The sequence below is a fragment of the Daphnia pulicaria genome, chromosome 8 (assembly GCF_021234035.1).
Source record: "Daphnia pulicaria isolate SC F1-1A chromosome 8, SC_F0-13Bv2, whole genome shotgun sequence".
Lineage (NCBI taxonomy): Eukaryota > Metazoa > Arthropoda > Branchiopoda > Diplostraca > Daphniidae > Daphnia > Daphnia pulicaria.
Genome location: NC_060920.1, coordinates 1,707,590 through 1,726,295, shown reverse-complemented (window position 1 = coordinate 1,726,295; position 18,706 = coordinate 1,707,590). Strand labels below are relative to the sequence as shown.

The following is an 18,706-nucleotide window of genomic DNA, read 5'->3' as shown; positions in this document are numbered from 1 at the left end:
TATATAAAGCGGCTTAATATGGAATAAAACATTGTAAGAACGTTGCTAAATGCAAACAACATTAGACGATTGAGACGTGCAGTATAAAAAGGTTGACTTTCTTTATGGAATGGTATCAGTATCAGCAAGACTTTTGGACCATTGGGATCTGCAAATGCAGTTTGATTATCAAGGGAAATAAATGAAAATATGACAAAAACATCGGTAAGATTTGAATTCAATACTTACTCTTAAAATTTTAGTTTGAAAATAAATGATCGAATATGGTTTTAACTTTTTCTATTTTCAAACCAAACTTTTCCTAGTTGATTACCATTATTTGGATTTGGCACTGCGTTGCCTATGGCCAATTATCCATTCATAGTCCATATTACATTCCCTATATTTCTACTTTCGACACTCAATCCCATAACCATCAAAACTATGACGGAACCATATTAGGAAGAAATGATGGCGAATTATTAGAAAGAAGTTTTCCTTTTCAAGGAGCTTTATTTGTAAAAATGAAAAAACTTGAAGCCATCACAGCAAATTTAGCAAAACAACTAAAAGGTATTAAGACAAAATATGAATTAGAATTTATTAAAAGGTGGAGTCAGAGAGTCTAAATATTGTTGTCTTAAATGTTTCAGACATAACTGCAAAATTGGAAAAAAATGTTATAGATTTGAAAGACGAACTAAACAGTAAGTAACCAAAATAAAATAACCAATTTTATTGAATAAGATGAAAAACAAGATAATATACAAGAAAATAATCCTATCAAATTATTTATAGCCAAAGAAACTAAAGATGATTCGGCGAAAAAGGCTGACCAATCAGAATTAGTTAAAACGAACGCGGAATTGCTAAGTATTTAAAATGAATTAAATTAAATTAATATGGTTTAGTATTCTATCAAATTTGCAGGAACTAAAGATGATTTGGCGAAAAAGGCCAACCAATCAGAATTAATTAAAACACACACGGAACTGCAAAGTATTTAAATTAATCCAATAACAAATTAATGCGTGACATAATTCAATAAAATTATTTGCAGCAACTAAAGATGATTTGGCGAAAAAGGCTGACCAATCAGAATTAATTAAAACAAACGCGGAATTGCTAAGTATTTAAAATGAATTGAATTAAATTTATATGGTTTAGTATTCTATCAAATTTGCAGCAACTAAAGATGATTTGGCGAAAAAGGCCAACCAATCAGAATTAATTAAAACAAACACGGAACTGCAAAGTATTTAAATTAATACAATAACAAATCAAGGCATGAAATAATTCAATAAAATTATTTGCAGCAACTAAAGATGATTTGGTGAAAAAGGCCAACCAATCAGAATTAATTAAAACAAACACGGAACTGCAAAGTATTTAAATTAATACAATAACAAATCAAGACATGAAATAATTAAATTAAATTATTTGCAGCAACTAAAGATAATTTGGCGAAAAAAGCTGACCAATCAGAATTAGTTAAAACAAACGCGGAATTGCTAAGTATTTAAAATGAATTAAATTAAATTTATATGGTTTAGTATTTTATCAAATTTGCAGCAACTAAAGATGATTTGGCAAAAAAGGCAAACCAATCAGAATTAATTAAAACAAACACGGAACTGCAAGGTATTTAAATTGATACAATAACAAATCAAGGCATGAAATAATTCAATAAAATTATTTGCAGCAACTAAAGATAATTTGGCGAAAAAGGCTGACCATTCAGAATTAGTTAAAACAAACGCGGAATTGCTAAGTATTTAAAATGAATTGAATTAAATTTATATGGTTTAGTATTCTATCAAATTTGCAGCAACTAAAGATGATTTGGCAAAAAAGGCCAACCAATCAGAATTAATTAAAACAAACACGGAACTGCAAAGTATTTAAATTAATACAATAACAAATCAAGGCAGGAAATAATTCAATAAAAAAATTTGCAGCAACTAAAGATGATTTGGCGAAAAAGGCCAACCAATCAGAATTAATTAAAACAAACACGGAACTGCAAAGTATTTAAATTAATACAATAACAAATCAAGGCATGAAATAATTCAATAAAATTATTTGCAGCAACTAAAGATGATTTGGTGAAAAAGGCTGACCAATCAGAATTAATCAAAACAAACACGGAACTGCAAAGTATTTAAATTAATATAATAACAAATCAAGGCATGAAATAATTCAATAAAATTATTTGCAGCAACTAAAGATGATTTGGCGAAAAAGGCTGACCAATCAGAATTAGTTAAAACAAACGCGGAATTGCTAAGTATTTAAAATGAATTAAATTAAATTAATATGGTTTAGTATTCTATCAAATTTGCAGCAACCAAAGATGATTTGGCGAAAAAGGCCAACCAATCAGAATTAATTAAAACAAACACGGAACTGCAAAGTATTTAAATTAATACAATAACAAATCAAGGCATGAAATAATTCAATAAATTATTTGCAGCAACTAAAGATAATTTGGCGAAGAAAGCTGACCAATCAGAATTAGTTAAAACAAACGCGGAATTGCTAAGTATTTAAAATGAATTAAATTAAATTTATATGGTTTAGTATTTTATCAAATTTGCAGCAACTAAAGATGATTTGGCAAAAAAGGCAAACCAATCAGAATTAATTAAAACAAACACGGAACTGCAAGGTATTTAAATTGATACAATAACAAATCAAGGCATGAAATAATTCAATAAAATTATTTGCAGCAACTAAAGATAATTTGGCAAAAAAGGCTGACCAATCAGAATTAGTTAAAACAAACGCGGAATTGCTAAGTATTTAAAATGAATTGAATTAAATTTATATGGTTTAGTATTCTATCAAATTTGCAGCAACTAAAGATGATTTGGCAAAAAAGGCCAACCAATCAGAATTAATTAAAACAAACACGGAACTGCAAAGTATTTAAATTAATACAATAACAAATCAAGGCAGGAAATAATTCAATAAAAAAATTTGCAGCAACTAAAGATGATTTGGCAAAAAAGGCCAACCAATCAGAATTAATTAAAACAAACACGGAACTGCAAAGTATTTAAATTAATACAATAACAAATCAAGGCATGAAATAATTCAATAAAATTATTTGCAGCAACTAAAGATGATTTGGTGAAAAAAGCTGACCAATCAGAATTAATCAAAACAAACACGGAACTGCAAAGTATTTAAATTAATATAATAACAAATCAAGGCATGAAATAATTCAATAAATTATTTGCAGCAACTAAAGATGATTTGGCGAAAAAGGCTGACCAATCAGAATTAGTTAAAACAAACGCGGAATTGCTAAGTATTTAAAATGAATTAAATTAAATTTATATGGTTTAGTATTCTATCAAATTTGCAGCAACCAAAGATGATTTGGCGAAAAAGGCCAACCAATCAGAATTAATTAAAACAAACACGGAACTGCAAAGTATTTAAATTAATACAATAACAAATCAAGGCATGAAATAATTCAATAAATTATTTGCAGCAACTAAAGATAATTTGGCGAAGAAAGCTGACCAATCAGAATTAGTTAAAACAAACGCGGAATTGCTAAGTATTTAAAATGAATTAAATTAAATTTAAATGGTTTAGTATTCTATAAAATTTGCAGCAACCAAAGATGATTTGGCGAAAAAGGCCAACCAATCAGAATTAATTAAAACAAACACGGAACTGCAAAGTATTTAAATTAATACAATAACAAATCAAGACATGAAATAATTAAATTAAATTATTTGCAGCAACTAAAGATAATTTGGCGAAAAAAGCTGACCAATCAGAATTAGTTAAAACAAACGCGGAATTGCTAAGTATTTAAAATGAATTAAATTAAATTAATATGGTTTAGTATTCTACAAATTTGCAGCAACTAAAGATGATTTGGCGAAAAAGGCCAACCAATCAGAATTAATTAAAACAAACACGGAACTGCAAAGTATTTAAATTAATATAATAACAAATCAAGGCATGAAATAATTCAATAAAATTATTTGCAGCAACTAAAGATGATTTGGCGAAAAAGGCCAACCAATCAGAATTAATTAAAACAAACACGGAACTGCAAAGTATTTAAATTAATAGAATAACAAATCAAGGCATGAAATAATTCAATAAAATTATTTGCAGCAACTAAAGATAATTTGGCGAAAAAGGCTGACCAATCAGAATTAGTTAAAACAAACGCGGAATTGCTAAGTATTTAAAATGAATTAAATTAAATTTATATGGTTTAGTATTCTATCTAATTTGCAGCAACCAAAGATGATTTGGCGAAAAAGGCTGACCAATCAAAACTAGATCAAACAAATACGGAATTGCTAAGTATTTATATTGAATTAAATTAATAAATTACTAAGGTTTATTATTCTATCAAATATTTAATTATTTAAGAACAATAATAGAAATTTTTCATTTTTATTTTGTTAATGATAAAATTAAATTCAGAAACTTCCACCAATTTGGGAACTGCAACAAGAAATTTGACTTCAACGATGACGGAATTGATCAGCACAAAATCTGACGTTGCAGATTTGACAATAAAATTAAATGGTAAAATAAATAAAAAGTTTGTTTTAATACGAGAAGTATAAAATCAATTAAAATTCAAACAGCTAGGACGAGTGAAATCGTTGATATTAATCAATTACCAACATCATGTAAAGATCTTCAGCGAATGGGACATAAACTGAGCGGATTCTTTTCTGTCAAAGGATCAAAACAGATGGAAATGATTTACTGCAATTTTAATCCAAATAAAAACGGTAGGTGTAGGCCCATAATAGGCCCAAAATGTTTTTATTTAAAAGGTGATTTATCCTCTAGTTCTTTAATTTTTTTAACAGACACAGAGAAATGGATCGGATACGCTGACGTCAAATCAGCGCCCGTCCATTTCTACGCCAAGCGGAGTACAAATTTCATCACAACTGGAACTCCAATTCGGTTCGAATTTGCGCAAGTGAACGAAGGAAATGCCATGGATTTGAATACGGGGAAATTCACGGCACCGCGACCGGGAATTTATTTTTTCTCATTCACGGGACTGGCGAGTTTTCCAGATTCATCATTTCGTGTTAATTTGGAAGTTACACTTTATTTGAACGGGGGTGGAATAGGGAGGGGTTGGGTTGAAGAGGCAAACACCGTCGCTGGTCAAAGAAGTCCGTTGCTCGTCCATTCGACGCTGAAATTGAAAAAAGGCGATCAAGTTTGGGTGGCAATTAATCTCATGTCATCAGGGGTTAATTTGTATGACAGCACTAGCCACCACACCCATTTTACGGGTTGGATGTTAGAGGAGGAAATTGTGGCCTCACTTTGAGGATTTTATTTTGATAAAAATAAATATTGTGTCAAATACATGGAGTAATGGTATAAAATATAATCGACCCCAAAGTAGTTAAGTAGTGGGTATCATTTGAAGAACTGTGAATGTAAACTGACCTAAGGAATACAAAATAAAATTTTTTTGTCTTTATCTTTAAAAATTCATACGTGAGAAGCAAAAAACTGAAATTGATTGTCAGATTTTCAAAATGCGAATCAGAAAAATCAAAGAAATAAAAATAAAATAAAATCGTAATTCATTTCAGAGAAGACATTTTTAAAAAATCTGCGCCCAAGTAGACGACGACATCTAACAGTCACAATCAACACTACAAAATTTAATAATTTTTTTTTTCAAATGAGATTACATTTAAATTTTCATTGAATAGCAAATGTCTTAATTTCGCTTTTATTTTCATGACATTTTGGTGAAATGTTTCAATGCCAGTCTGCCATTTTCTCTGATTGGGGGGGGGGGGGCGGATTTAAAAAAAAAATTGTCTACCATTCCTTCCTGTTTTTTCACCTTCAATTTACAAAAATGAAAAACTTTAATCTAGTCATAAAATTTTATCTTTGCTGTGTCGAGTTTTTTGTGTTGGGCTAAAGTGATTTTAGTGGATTTATTATCGTGATAGTTTAATAACCCCATCATAAAACACTTAGACTGAAATCATCTGTATACTCTTCTATAATCTCGGTCCAGCTATTTACGTGAGTAAAACAATAAAAAACTATATACAGTACCTACCAGAAGTTTGGAAACGCGCGAGAGAAGCTTATGTAAAAAGCCGATTTTCGCCGCGTTCCCAAAAATCAGGTTTTTCACGGAGAGTATTTAAATTTTTTTTTTTAAGTAGCCATAATGGTTGGCTACTTCCTGAATTGTTTTCAGATTTTTATATTTAGGGGGAGGGCATCTACAAATGGATGTAAAAGTTTGGAAACACGCTGTAGAAGCGTATTAAAATGTGGCTACTTTGTCGCTCTCTAAATAGGGAAAAAATAACCCTATAAAGACGCTAAAAAGTGCAAAATAAAGAGCTTTGTTAGCTCTATGACATTTGTCATTTTCAATTTTTTTGAGCTTCATTTAATATAATGAATTTCAAATTGAAAATGAGATTTGTCATTTTTGCCCATTTCCACCCTTCTATCCCACAGCGCGGTGTTGTCGCGATTTCTCCTTTGTTTCATTTTTAGAGGAAGGGTAAATATCGCCTACTAGAGCAAAGGCGAAAATTTCTTCTCGTTCTCCCCGTTCTCGCGCTAAAATAGTCTAGAGCCATGCTGCGTTGCCAGATAAAACGGCTAAAGAAAACAGATCCGAAAGAGCCCTATACGTACACAGTCGACATAGCTTTATACTCAATACTTATCATGGAACTATTTAAAAATAAAAATAATTTTGAAATCGAAAATGGGTTGGAGGGATTGACACTTTAACTATTAGATCAAAGTTCATTTTCCAGTGGGAAATGTTTAGCTCTTAATGTACTTACAATAACGTTTGAAATTGCTCTCAATTCTTATCAATTTAGAAAATAGGTGACAATAAACTTACTTTGATTATCTGGCGATACTTCACAGGCAATGCAGAGATTTGTCCAGTGAGTGAGTTGTAGTACCATCCGGGATCGGAGCGGTTCACCACCGTAAGAAATGCTAGAAGGAATATAACAGTCAAAAGTTTTTTTGAAAAATGTCTTCCCTTAAATGAATTACCTTGAATTAGTTCAACGCGCTCAAATGGATTTTCTAGCCTGACGCATTTTGCAAATCTGACAATCGATTTCTGTTTTTTTTTTCTTCTCACGTCTACATTTTAAAAGATTATGGCTTGAATATTTTATTGTGTATTGTCCGTTTACAACCACAGTTAAATTTTAATCAAAAAATACCCACCCCTTAACTACTTTGGATTCGACTATGTTTTGTATATTCCCTCATATTTTTTACACAATAAAAATTCATTTTCCGTTTAGTTTTTTACGATCGTTTTTAAATAATCAAAACAAAATTCTCAAAGTGTCGCCGCAATTTCTTCCTCCAAAATGAAACCCGTGAAATGAGTCCGGCGGTAAATGGCGTAGTCATGCAAAAACGCCCCTGGTGAAATGCCATCAATAGTAATCCAAACTTGATCGCCTTTTTTCATGTTCATCGTCGACTGGACGGTCAACGGACTCCTTTGACCAGCGACGGTGTTTGCCTCTTCAACCCAACCCGACCCGATTTCAACCCCGTTCAAATATAGAACAACTCCTAAATAAACTTTAGATGATGAAGCTGGAAAGTGCGCCAGTCCCGTGAAGGAGAAGAAATAAATTCCCGATCGCGGTGCCGTGAATTTCCCTTACGTCAAATCCATGGCGTTGCCATCGTTCACCCGCGCCAAATCGAACGGAATTGGAGTTCCAAATATGTCGAATGGAGAATTGCGCTGGACGTAGAAATGGACGGGCGCCGATTTAACATCAGTGTAGCCAATCCATTTTTGTTTGTCTGTCAAATAAAAAATAATTAGACCACCAGTTTAAAGAGTAAAATTTAAAACACGTTGATACCATTTTGATTTGGATAAAAATCGCAGAAAACCATTTCCATCTTTTTCGATCCTTTGACGGAAAATAATCCGCTCAATTTGTGTCCCATTCGCTGCAGATCAGAACATGAAGTTGGCATTTGACCAATGTCAACGATTTCCCTCGTCCTGGCTGTTAAAAAATAAAATTAATTTTAGATTTTTACCATATCAAAACGAAATTTTAAACATTCACCGTTTAATTTCGTTTTCAAATCCGCAACGTCCGACTTCGCGTTCATCAGTTCCGTTCTCGTTGCGTTCAAATTTGCGATTGTAGTTTCCAAACTAATTGAAATTACTGATTCGTTGAATAAAAAATAAAAACCATTTAATTCAGAGTTAAATTTGAAAAAAATTCAATTTTAGCTTTACTTTTGAGTTCAATTGACAAATTTCCAAATCTGATTTTCAATTTTGCCAATCCATTTTCAGTCTCTAATTTTATTAAAATAAATTGTTAATTGGTTCAGAATTAATTTTGATAAATCGTCAACATTTTTACTTAAATTCAACTTTGTTTATCCAATTCAAATTTTGTTAGGTTCAACTCCTGCTGTTCAGTACCTGTGTGTAATTAAAAGCTTTTACTCAAATCATTTTTTACAAATTCTTTAATGAATCAAAGAAAACTTTCTAATGCATTCGTCGTATGGGTTAAATCTCTCTTTACGGTTGTGTTTCAAATTTCTGAAGTGGCTGCAATTTAATAACAATTACTTTATGGAATTCTTGAGTTAAATTAAAATTACCTTCTAATTTAATAGTAAAGTCCCTTTTCACTTTAATCAGTTCGTTATTCATTTCCCCCAACTTCATCACAGCTGCTGCTAAATCGATTCATGTGTTAGTTAAATCCGATTTCACACTACTCAGTTCTCCACTTGTTTTGTTTAAGAGCTCTGCAGTCGCTGCGATTAAATTAAAATTATTTGTTAAAAATATAAGTTAATCAAATATTTTGTTAATCCCTAAATTGGATTAAACCTTTGAGTTGTTCCTTCAAATTATTCCATTCATCAGTGACGGTCAATTCTACGTGTTCCATAAATTTGATGGGTGCCGACAGTTCGGCGTTTGTATAACGGACGTGAACTTTGTGATCCTGAAACGATTGAGAGTCGCGAAATTTACCCAAATTGATTCTGCCGAGTTGCATGGGTTTGGGAACGAATTTCTCACCATCCCATTGGACGTGGTTTCTACTTTCTTGTAACAATTTTTCCACTTCTTCCTTTAAACTATCGACTCGACTGGAACTATCGGAATCCTTTGTCAATTTTCCTGAAATTGTTGAACTGATTCTGTCCACGTCAGTCCAACTGTTTCCGTCGTAATTGTGTTGGATTCTTTTCTCATTTTGCTTTGATATTGCCTCTCCGCTTTTTGGAAAAAATCGACCAACTTCTTTTGGGTTTCCGTGTCCAATTTGTCGATGATTTCATTCAAATTTGTCGTCGTCTTATCCGGCCGGTAATTGTCCTCGTTCCAGAAAACCGAGTTCCACATTTTGTCGCTTTGTTCTTTGATTGTCGTCCTCGACGTGATTAGCAAATCTTTTAAAATATTCACAATTTGAGTCTCCGTGTCTGGTGACGCGACCTCGGAGTCATCAAACGTTTCCATCCGGATGTTGGTGACCGATTCCGTCAACATTTTCTTCTCGTCATTGTCCGTTAGAAAAATTTGATTTTTGTTTCCAAATTTCTGTAAAAGTTTCGAGACCATTGAACCGGAAGTGACGCTGTCGATGCTGATGGTCGTCTGTTTGGTTTGCCACGACTGGGACGACAAACTGTACAGAAGTTTGAAATGGTCAAATTGTTTTGGATTCAATCGCATTTCATTTGCCATTTCGTCGCAGACTTTCTGGTCAAAACACGACAGAGAAAATCGCAGGATTTTGCTCTTGTCATAATTCGTCCACCCTGGTGAATAATCTTCCGTGGGGACGTTGCTTGTGAGAATGACCTTCTCCAACGGAATAACTCTCACTTGATTTGATTTGATTTCTTGACCGACAATTTCGTTCAAATATTTGACAACTTCATTTTGAACCTTGTCGTTCCACATTTCCACACGGAATCTCATCTCCGACCGTTTGGTCACGTTGTTGTATGAACTTTCGGCGCTTTTGTGATCCAGTAGCGCCAGAGGAGAATAAAAATATTTTTTCTGACTGGCAGTTGTCGTTGCCTTGTGATTATTGGCGTGTTCGTAAATTTCAATAAGAAAATTTCCATATTCCATTGAACTCAACGTATCCGACGGTGAGATTTGCAATTTGGCCCAAGAAGAAGTGACGGGATTTTTCGATTAGCAATTACAGCAAATGGTAAAAGTAAAAAAGATGAGGAGTATACATTTGATTGAAAACTTTGTCATTTTCAGTCAATTTTATCTTTTGCGGAATTCGTGTTTTAATCGAAGCAATTGAAAGAATAAAATTATTAAAAAATCAGTTGCATAAAAATTTCAAGTAATTACCTTTTATCAGATGATGAAAATATGAATGAAAACACAAATACAATTAATTCTGACAATTTAGACTTTATTACTAATATCTACCAGTATATTGTAGTTGATTCTACTCTTACGAATGTTTGAAAGGAACTGAATGCAAACTAAATTTAACCTTGCGGGTTTTCCAGAGTCCAATGTGTTTGCTGATATCTCCTTGGACTTTAGTGGACGACAAAACAGCAGATGTGTCATTTGATATTCTGTGCGAGGTTATGAGAAAATGCATCTCCATCCGGGATATAAAAAAAAAAGTTCCTGATTCTTTTAAACGAACCAATAACATCAAACATGTTGATTATAGCCGTACCCTAGCTACTTAAATTAAAAATAAACTCGAATACACATTATTAGCCTTATTAGTCGTCTGGATATCAACCCGCAAAATTATTCCGGCTGGAATGATCATCTGCACCCCAAATTCAAATTCATAAAGAAAAACTTTATTTTCTGCTGAAAAATAACCTAAACATCCAATGATGGAAAAGGTCGTGAGCGTTGAGAAATCTCGACAACAACATCGCATCTCAGTCACATCGTTTAAAAATTTGGGGCTATTTGTTCGACACAGATTATTGCAGTTTATCGTTACCCGGGACTTAGAAATTCAAATTGAAGACATACGTGTCGGTTGGTCACGGCGTAATAACCCGCGTATGACAAAAAAAAACTACTGTCGTAGGTTAGTAAATGTCTGTTGAACTGAAATCAAAGACAAAACACATTTTGTGTTGAACTCCTCATCGGAGTTGACCTTTGACGTATGGAATTCGCATTGTTATCCTTGATACACAGGTTATGTCTTATCAGATATCAAAAGATCGTTGTTCTTATTCTATGGCGATCTAAACCAGAAATAATCTTCTATCTAAATATCCAGGGGAAGAATGAAAATGTGTTCTAATAGCTGAACTTATTTACATCTAAACATAAAATTTGATTATCCCTTGAAATTTTCTGTATTTTTTCCTCAAATCAAATTCGCTTCAAATTGGAATTCATTTAAAAAAAGAAAAGCTCACACAAGTCGCATCATTGGAGAATAAAAATAAGCCAAACCTACTTTGTTAAATGCCCTCAAACCTCCTGCTGGACGTTGACGTATGCAGCTCTAGCTGACTGTTGTTGATTAGTAGACGTTTCGAGAGACATGAACTCGTCGACGAGACTACCAAATCTTTCTGCGTTGCGAGGGCTATAAGGATCGTTCAAATCGACGTCGTTGGTCCTCACCGATTCTTCCATCCAATGCCATCCAATGCCCAGCATGTGCTCCAGATTGGCGAATGTCGGTCGAACATTGGGATCAGCTTTCCAGCACCTTGAAATGATTTGAGCCACGCCATTGGGACAACTACGAGGGATTACCATCCGACCTCCACATTCCAAATGTTGAATCAATCCACCGATATCTTCCATATCTAAAAATATGTCACAAAAAATCAAATTATATTATTCAACATTTTAAATTCAGCCAATAAAATGATTACCTGGATAAGGAGTTTTGCCTAGCGAGAACATCTCCCACACGGTGATACCAAAAGCCCAACATCCGATTGGCTGGAGAAAATCCGATCCGTCAGAGATTCAAGAGCCATCCATTTGACCGGAAGCATTCCCTATAACCATCGAATTAAAAAGAGATTAATTAAACCAACAGAAAACTGTACATCAGTCACTTACTTCTCCCTTCTTTTTGTAATTGCTGTCCTGTCCTGGTAGACTTTGCGTGACAACCCGAAATCAGCAATTTTAACAACGCCGTTGACTGCCAGCAAAACATTGCGGGCTGCCAAATCTCAATGAACCACCTACAGAAATGAAATGAATGAAGTCATATCTCTGTGATGAGATAAAAATGATTAACTAACATTTCTGCCTGAGAGGTAGTCCATGCCTCGAGCGACTTGGAATGACCAACAGATCAAATCGCAAGTGGAAAACGATTGATTGGCCGGGACATCGGAACCATCTTCATCGTTTGATTGTCCTGGTGGTGCCCGTGTGAACGATACAGAACCTGAAAAATACATTTTTTAAAAATAGTAAAATAAATAAATCATTTTTAAAATAATAAACTCACCACGATTGGTTAACAACATGGTTAGATAATCCGTCGTTTCTTTTCGACTTCGTTTCCGTTCTGATTTGACTGGAATTGGAGCAAGTGCGAAAGCAGGAGTACCCATGTGCAGGTAATCGGATTCGCCACAACTAAAATCATGCAAGTTTCAAATGAATTACAATTAAATTATAAATGAAAGAATGAAATACCTGATCCAATTTTGAAGGAAAGGATTCAATGATTTCAGTTCTCCATTTTCATCGACTTGGTCTTTGTAACAGTGTCGATTGGCCAGCAAATGATTGAGCAGATTGCCGAAATGGCAATACTCGACGATAACAAGGAAATCGCCTAGACAAACCAAATTTGTATTAAACAAATTAATGACGAGCAAAGAAAATGAAATATGCAAACCAGTGGAAAAGTCGGTGCAAGCTCCTAACAAGTTGACAATGTTCAAATGCGAGCCGAGATGAATGAGGATCTTGAGCTCAAATACGAGAATGGCCAGTGCGTTCAAATCGGCATAGGAGCGGACCATTTTGACGGCCACAGTTTCAGTTTTAGACTCTTCACCTAGAATGATTCCTTCCGCTTGTCCTTTCAAAACTCTTCCAAAACAACCCGCTCCCAATTGTTTACCTATTGCAATCAAATTTAATCATTAAACTAACTGTATATTGAATTTGAAATGTAATTTTAAAAACTTGCCAATTTTGAGACGTTCTCTAGGAAATTCCCAGGTTTTGTCGTAGGGCAACAGCTCAGATTGGCCATCCAAAGGCAATTTGCGGTTGATCCTTTAGGGTTTCCAGCTTGTGAGTTTTATGACCCTGTCAATTCCGTACCCAAAAACAAAAGTTGAATTAAATGTTTTAAAGATAAAATGTGTTGGATTAGCTACCGAGAAACGGACGTAGAAAATCCTGGCTACCAACACGAGGAGAATAAGAATGATAATGAGAACCACAATGATGGCAATTCTAGCTCCGTTGAAGCCACCGTTGTCATCGATATAAATTCGAAATGCCTGGTTGTTGGAACCCAGTCAGTTCTCGAAATGGCAGGTGTATTCGCCCTCTTGTGTCGAATCCACATGAGCAAAGTGCAAATAAAAACGGAGTGTCCCATTGATTTTCGACTCGTTGAATGCCAACCCATTTTCCGGCGTCAGTTTATCAATGAGAACGTCATTCTGTTAATATAAATTCATTTAGTTTTTAAATTTGAATCTCAATTAAAATGTAAATTCTTAGTTCGATACCTTAAACCAGGAAACGGTGGGTGTAGGAGCGCCTTCCTCCAAGTGACACTCGAGACTGGCATCTTTACCTTCTTTGATCTCGACAATTGTTTTCTTCTGCTTCTTCTTGCTCAGTTTAGATTTTAAGCGAGGAGCCTGGGCTTCTTGCACAATCATCTGATAAAATTGTTCGGCTACACTACGTCTCAGGCTGTCCTTGTATCGACACTCATAAAAGCCAGTGGCCGATTTGCTGATACTTCCCCATCTCAGTTCAGTGGTGTACACTCCTGGCTGTAATCTTTGTGCTTTAGTTGGTGTTTGAAGAGCGTTTGAAATCCCTTGTAAATATATACAAAAGTCTTGTTTATTGAATTAAATATCCAGTCACCAATAATAAATTCATACCTGCAGGAATTTGTTGAGAATCGATTTCAATTGTTTGGCTTGGACCTGTTGGAGGGTGCCAAGTTATGGAGGAATAACCTTGATGGGTATCGCATCTGAGAGTTACGTCGTCGCCGTTCACAACTGCAGCGTAATTACTAGGATCACCAATCACATAGAGTTTGATATATGAAAATTTGTAATATACCATTTAATGCTTGGTGTTGTCTACCGTTGAAGTTGATAAACTTGTTACAGACCTGCCACTGTGATGTCAATGAAATGATTGTTTTCCTGCCCAAACCTGGTGCCCCTGCACAGGTACTTTCCGCCAGCACTGGCCCTGCTTGCATTCTTCCTCGTTTGGAAACCTTGAAATTTACTGTACAGCCAATCACCGCTTCTGCCTCTGTCATCTTGTAGTGGGTACAGTGTCTGGGTAACAGAATCGGGATATGTAAATGGTACACATCAGCACTCAAAAGTGAAAATTATAGATTCATAAGTGTGTAGGTACATACAATGTTCTCTTTACCACGGCTGGTTGTTCCTTCTATTTGTAACGAAACCACCACATCTGGATGAGTTGGACGACATGGCAGGACTGCCCTTTGTGTCTCGTTGAATATGAAAGATCGATCGATGGGCAAAAGCAAATTCTGTGCATCTGTAGCGTTTCAAATAGTTTACAATTCATTTCATTCAACTGTATCTAATTAATAACAGAGACAAACTAAAAAGTCATAGCAGAAAATGTGTTTGAATATTATGAAAAGAGCAATTGAATGCAGATCCATCTAGCGATAGAAAATGAAAATTGAATACAGATCCATCTAGCGATAGAAAATAAAAACCCTACTCTAATTTAAAAAATGGGAATGTCTTTTTTCGTACCACAGACGAAAACGTATTAATTAGCGAACAAATGATGGGCATCACTACGATGACAGGTGTAATTTACCGTGTAATGAAATCGAATGTCGGAGACGCCGAGACTCGCCGAACGTTGACTCCTTGCAGACGTTTCCCAGATGACGGAATAATTTTGATTTTGAACTTGTTTGGGCACCATCCATGTGATGTTGTAATTTTGCGACTCGTCGATCCCGATTCGAAATTTTAAAATGAACGAACTTCCAGACGGGAAAATCAAATATTCGACTGCATTTTTGATGTGAGGTCGACGTGAATCCAATCGACTGTGATCCTCGTTGTTGGGCGTGACAAAAATGCGGAAGTAACGAGTTGTTGTCCTTCCGTCAAGAATTGCGTCACACCAATAAACGCCTTTGGTTTGATCCATTTTGGCACGAGAAATGGCCAATCCGCGATGTTTATCCCAAGTCCAAATTTCATTTTCACTTCCTTTGTACTCGGAAGAGAAAACCTTTTTTTTTAAATGATTACACAATTTCAGTTGCGGATATTTCAAAAATAGAAAAACCTCAATCCAATGATCATAAATTTTTCTAGACAGATAAAGTTTGACGTCAGGATGAGGGGTTTGAATGGCAAATGAAATTGGTTCATTTTTCCTTGTTCAAATCAAAAGTTGGAATCAAAAGTTGGAAGTAAAAGATCGTCAGTGACGACATCAGCATCCGAGTCTATTATTAAACGGAACTTATTTTGTTTTAAAACAATTAATTAAATGCCTAATATCAGACTGTGAGCAATGTGAGAAGGATGAACGAAGATGTAAGTCTCGTTGAATTTGCTGACGGAATTATTGAGTCAACATCCGTAATATCCGGTGTCGAGATAACTGGCGTTGCGGATGATCATGATGGTGGCTGTGATGACTTGAAGGATCGGATCCATATGGTAAGTCATCGTCATCCGATCTTTTATATTGCTCAACTTTTTTCGTATTCAAAATAGATTAGAATTCCAATTGACCAGTATAATAGCCGCTAAATTGATTTACTTTGCGTAAATAGAGTGTCGCTTCATTGTGTCTTTGTGTGGACGTGTCTGATGACGTGCCACTCCCGCTGACAGGTAAAGTGCAGGTGATATTTAATCCTCTGCCCACGAGAGGGATCAATGTCTTTTTCTGTAGCTAGTCAATTCATTTGTCATTTGATTGTCGTTGGGAAAACATTAAAATTTTTATTTTTTTTAAATGCCTTACAAGAGCACCGTAGTGGACAAGAGGAACAAATGGACCACGTCATCGAAATATTTTTTGTGCGTCTTCAATGTTGTCTCCTTGGTAATATAAATTTTTAAAATTCAATTATTTATTAATTAATTATAAAAAAAAAAAAAAAATATTTATTGACTAAGGTACTGGGCATCGTTGTGTTGGCCATGGCCATTTACATCTTCGCCGAATGGACATTGAAACATTACATCTACGAAATGGAAGCGTATTTCTTTTGGACGGGTCCCTACATTTTGATGGCGTCGTCCAGTTTGACCATTTTCCTTTCCTTCTTCGGATGTTGGGCAACCGTCAACGAGAATCCATTCCTACTCACTTTGGTATATTACTCGGAATCATTAGCATATTACTCATCTCAGGGCATTTTCGATTGAACTGTTGCATCATTATTAGCTGATGGGGGTGATGGATTCCTTTAATTGTAATGATGGGCAATGTTTCATTTTTATCGATATAGAATCAATATAGACTTAGCAGCAAGTAGACTATTAACACATCACTTTGGGTATACCGTTTGAACTTAGTCGTTATACGGGATGAACAGATTGTCCGAGTGATGCCGTCACTCGGATGAAAATGAGATAAGACATTTTGAAATATATGACCGTCTACGTACATATTTGGTTGATGTTGTAATCCCAATTCAAACATCAATGATACCTACGTGCTGAAAATGATGATCAAGATAAATTTGAATTATTTATCGTTATTATTTGTTCAAATTTCTTTTTTAGTATAAAAAGTTTTCTTTGGCAACGGGAGCGACGGCGCTGATTGGACTGGGCGGAGCGGCTTATTCGCTGGATCACGACACCCAGAAATCCAAATTGACGCCATGGGTGACAAACAGGTTCACATTTTTGGTGTTTGAATCCGATACCAACGCTCGATACGCTCGAATTGTTCGAATTATGCAAGAAGAGGTGATATTTAAAAATCGAATTCATTTATGACCGATTTATGAAATAATGAATCAAATTGATTTCAATTTGACAGTTGGGATGTTGCGAAGGTAGCGGATGGCGAGATTATTCCGATAATCATATGGAAATTCCACACGAGTGTCGCAGTCAAATCACCGGGAACATGCACGTTTACGGTTGCGGTATCGTTTTCTCTGATTACGTCGAGCCACTCATCGGTTGGATGTGTGGCATTGCCATTCTACTCATCGTCCTACAGGTATATTTATATTTCTCTATTTTGTATAAATATATACAGTCCATTTTGTTTTTTTAAATGATTTCTATTGGTGTGGAATTTGCATAGATTTTCGCCATAGTTGCAGCTGTGCATCCTTCGCCGGAACGTGAGAATCGAAGATAAATTGATGCAAGGCCACAGCAACAAATCGTCCACTTATACAGCAGTGAGGACTCGATAATAAAACGAAAAGTGATGTAACGGACGTGATATATTAAATCAATTCAAAATAAGTCATTCATAATTCAATTCATATGTAATCACCGTGTCACGATCATTTTATTATATTCAACTATGTCTTATCCTTTTATTCTCTCTTGATGAAATTCAAAATAAAATGAAAGATATACAACTTAGCAATTAAATGAAATCTTATATCTGTTTTTCAAATGATATCGGTTGGTCGCAGATAGATGGATAAATTGAAACACTTGCTGATGCTTCTGCTATATATCAATTCTAGAATTGTATTGGGTCCTCACCAAACACCCAAACAACTGTGAAAACAAAATAGACACCAATGCGTACATGCGTTTATGTCTAATTAAATAAATCATCATCAGCGGAGGACTTTGGCGAAAAAGAAATTTAGCCGACGGGACCAGCAACTGTAGAACTTTGTGGTTGATCGTTGATGTGATACTGAAAGCAGGGAGGAATATAGAGGAGAAAGCAGTTTGCTATCCCTCTAAGGGGGGAGTCGAAGGGATAGGAGTCCGGGGAGTGGAAGCCACCCGCCAGTTGGCAGCACAATGAGGTAGAGTGGCAGTTTTCAGCCGTTTCCCCATAAGCTAGTGGAACAGCTGATTACCCGCCGATGATTTTGTTAAATAGCAGGGGTTATATGCAATATTTTTGAAAAAAACTTCTAACAAAAGTAATCAGAATTAAATTTCCGATTTTTTTGTGTAATTTTTTTTTTTTTTTTTTTACACAAAAAAATCGGAAATTTAATTCTGATTACTTTTTGTTAGACCTGTCTGTTGTCGCGACAAATAACCTTCAGAGCCAAGTAGCAGCGTGATGATAGCTGTAACATAAAATACGAAACAGCTATAGTCAAACGTGTAGTATACATCCATCAGAATAGGGAAAATGACTAGACATCCGACGATATATGATCCTGATGCAACCCTGTATACAGCCAGTTCTAGTTTTATTCTTTTGAGTTTGACGATGAAAGGAAAATAAAAATAAGCGAAGCAAAAAGAAGAATCA

At 34.9% G+C, this 18,706-nt stretch overlaps 3 protein-coding genes and 2 pseudogenes across 3 annotated transcripts in view; 3 read left to right on the top strand and 2 right to left on the bottom strand.

The window, feature by feature from the left end:
* LOC124312357 (collagen alpha-1(I) chain-like) overlaps positions 1–18,706 on the top strand; it is a 1,404,094-nt gene that overhangs the window by 333,913 nt on the left and 1,051,475 nt on the right. The gene's annotated exons all lie outside the window — the stretch shown is intronic.
* Positions 121–17,479, top strand: LOC124312292 (ERC protein 2-like). The gene is made up of 35 exons (XM_046776763.1): positions 121–204; positions 306–552; positions 633–686; positions 778–852; positions 910–978; positions 1,040–1,108; positions 1,166–1,234; positions 1,296–1,364; positions 1,426–1,494; positions 1,552–1,620; positions 1,682–1,750; positions 1,808–1,876; positions 1,938–2,006; positions 2,068–2,136; positions 2,198–2,266; positions 2,324–2,392; positions 2,453–2,521; positions 2,579–2,647; positions 2,709–2,777; positions 2,835–2,903; positions 2,965–3,033; positions 3,224–3,292; positions 3,350–3,418; positions 3,479–3,547; positions 3,605–3,673; positions 3,735–3,803; positions 3,860–3,928; positions 3,990–4,058; positions 4,120–4,188; positions 4,246–4,314; positions 4,438–4,542; positions 4,605–4,754; positions 4,836–5,341; positions 14,460–14,464; positions 17,466–17,479. Exons 1-33 carry the CDS (start codon positions 190–192, stop codon positions 5,312–5,314), a joined length of 2,919 nt encoding a protein of 972 aa, XP_046632719.1. The 5' UTR covers positions 121–189; the 3' UTR covers positions 5,315–5,341; positions 14,460–14,464; positions 17,466–17,479.
* On the bottom strand, positions 7,343–10,288 carry LOC124310720 (annotated as a pseudogene).
* LOC124310718 lies at positions 11,501–14,329 on the bottom strand (annotated as a pseudogene).
* Positions 15,805–17,611, top strand: LOC124310717 (tetraspanin-2A-like). Its single transcript, XM_046774672.1, has 5 exons — positions 15,805–15,942; positions 16,256–16,333; positions 16,408–16,605; positions 17,282–17,467; positions 17,555–17,611. The coding sequence occupies exons 1-5, from the start codon at positions 15,805–15,807 to the stop codon at positions 17,609–17,611; spliced, it is 657 nt and encodes a 218-aa protein (XP_046630628.1).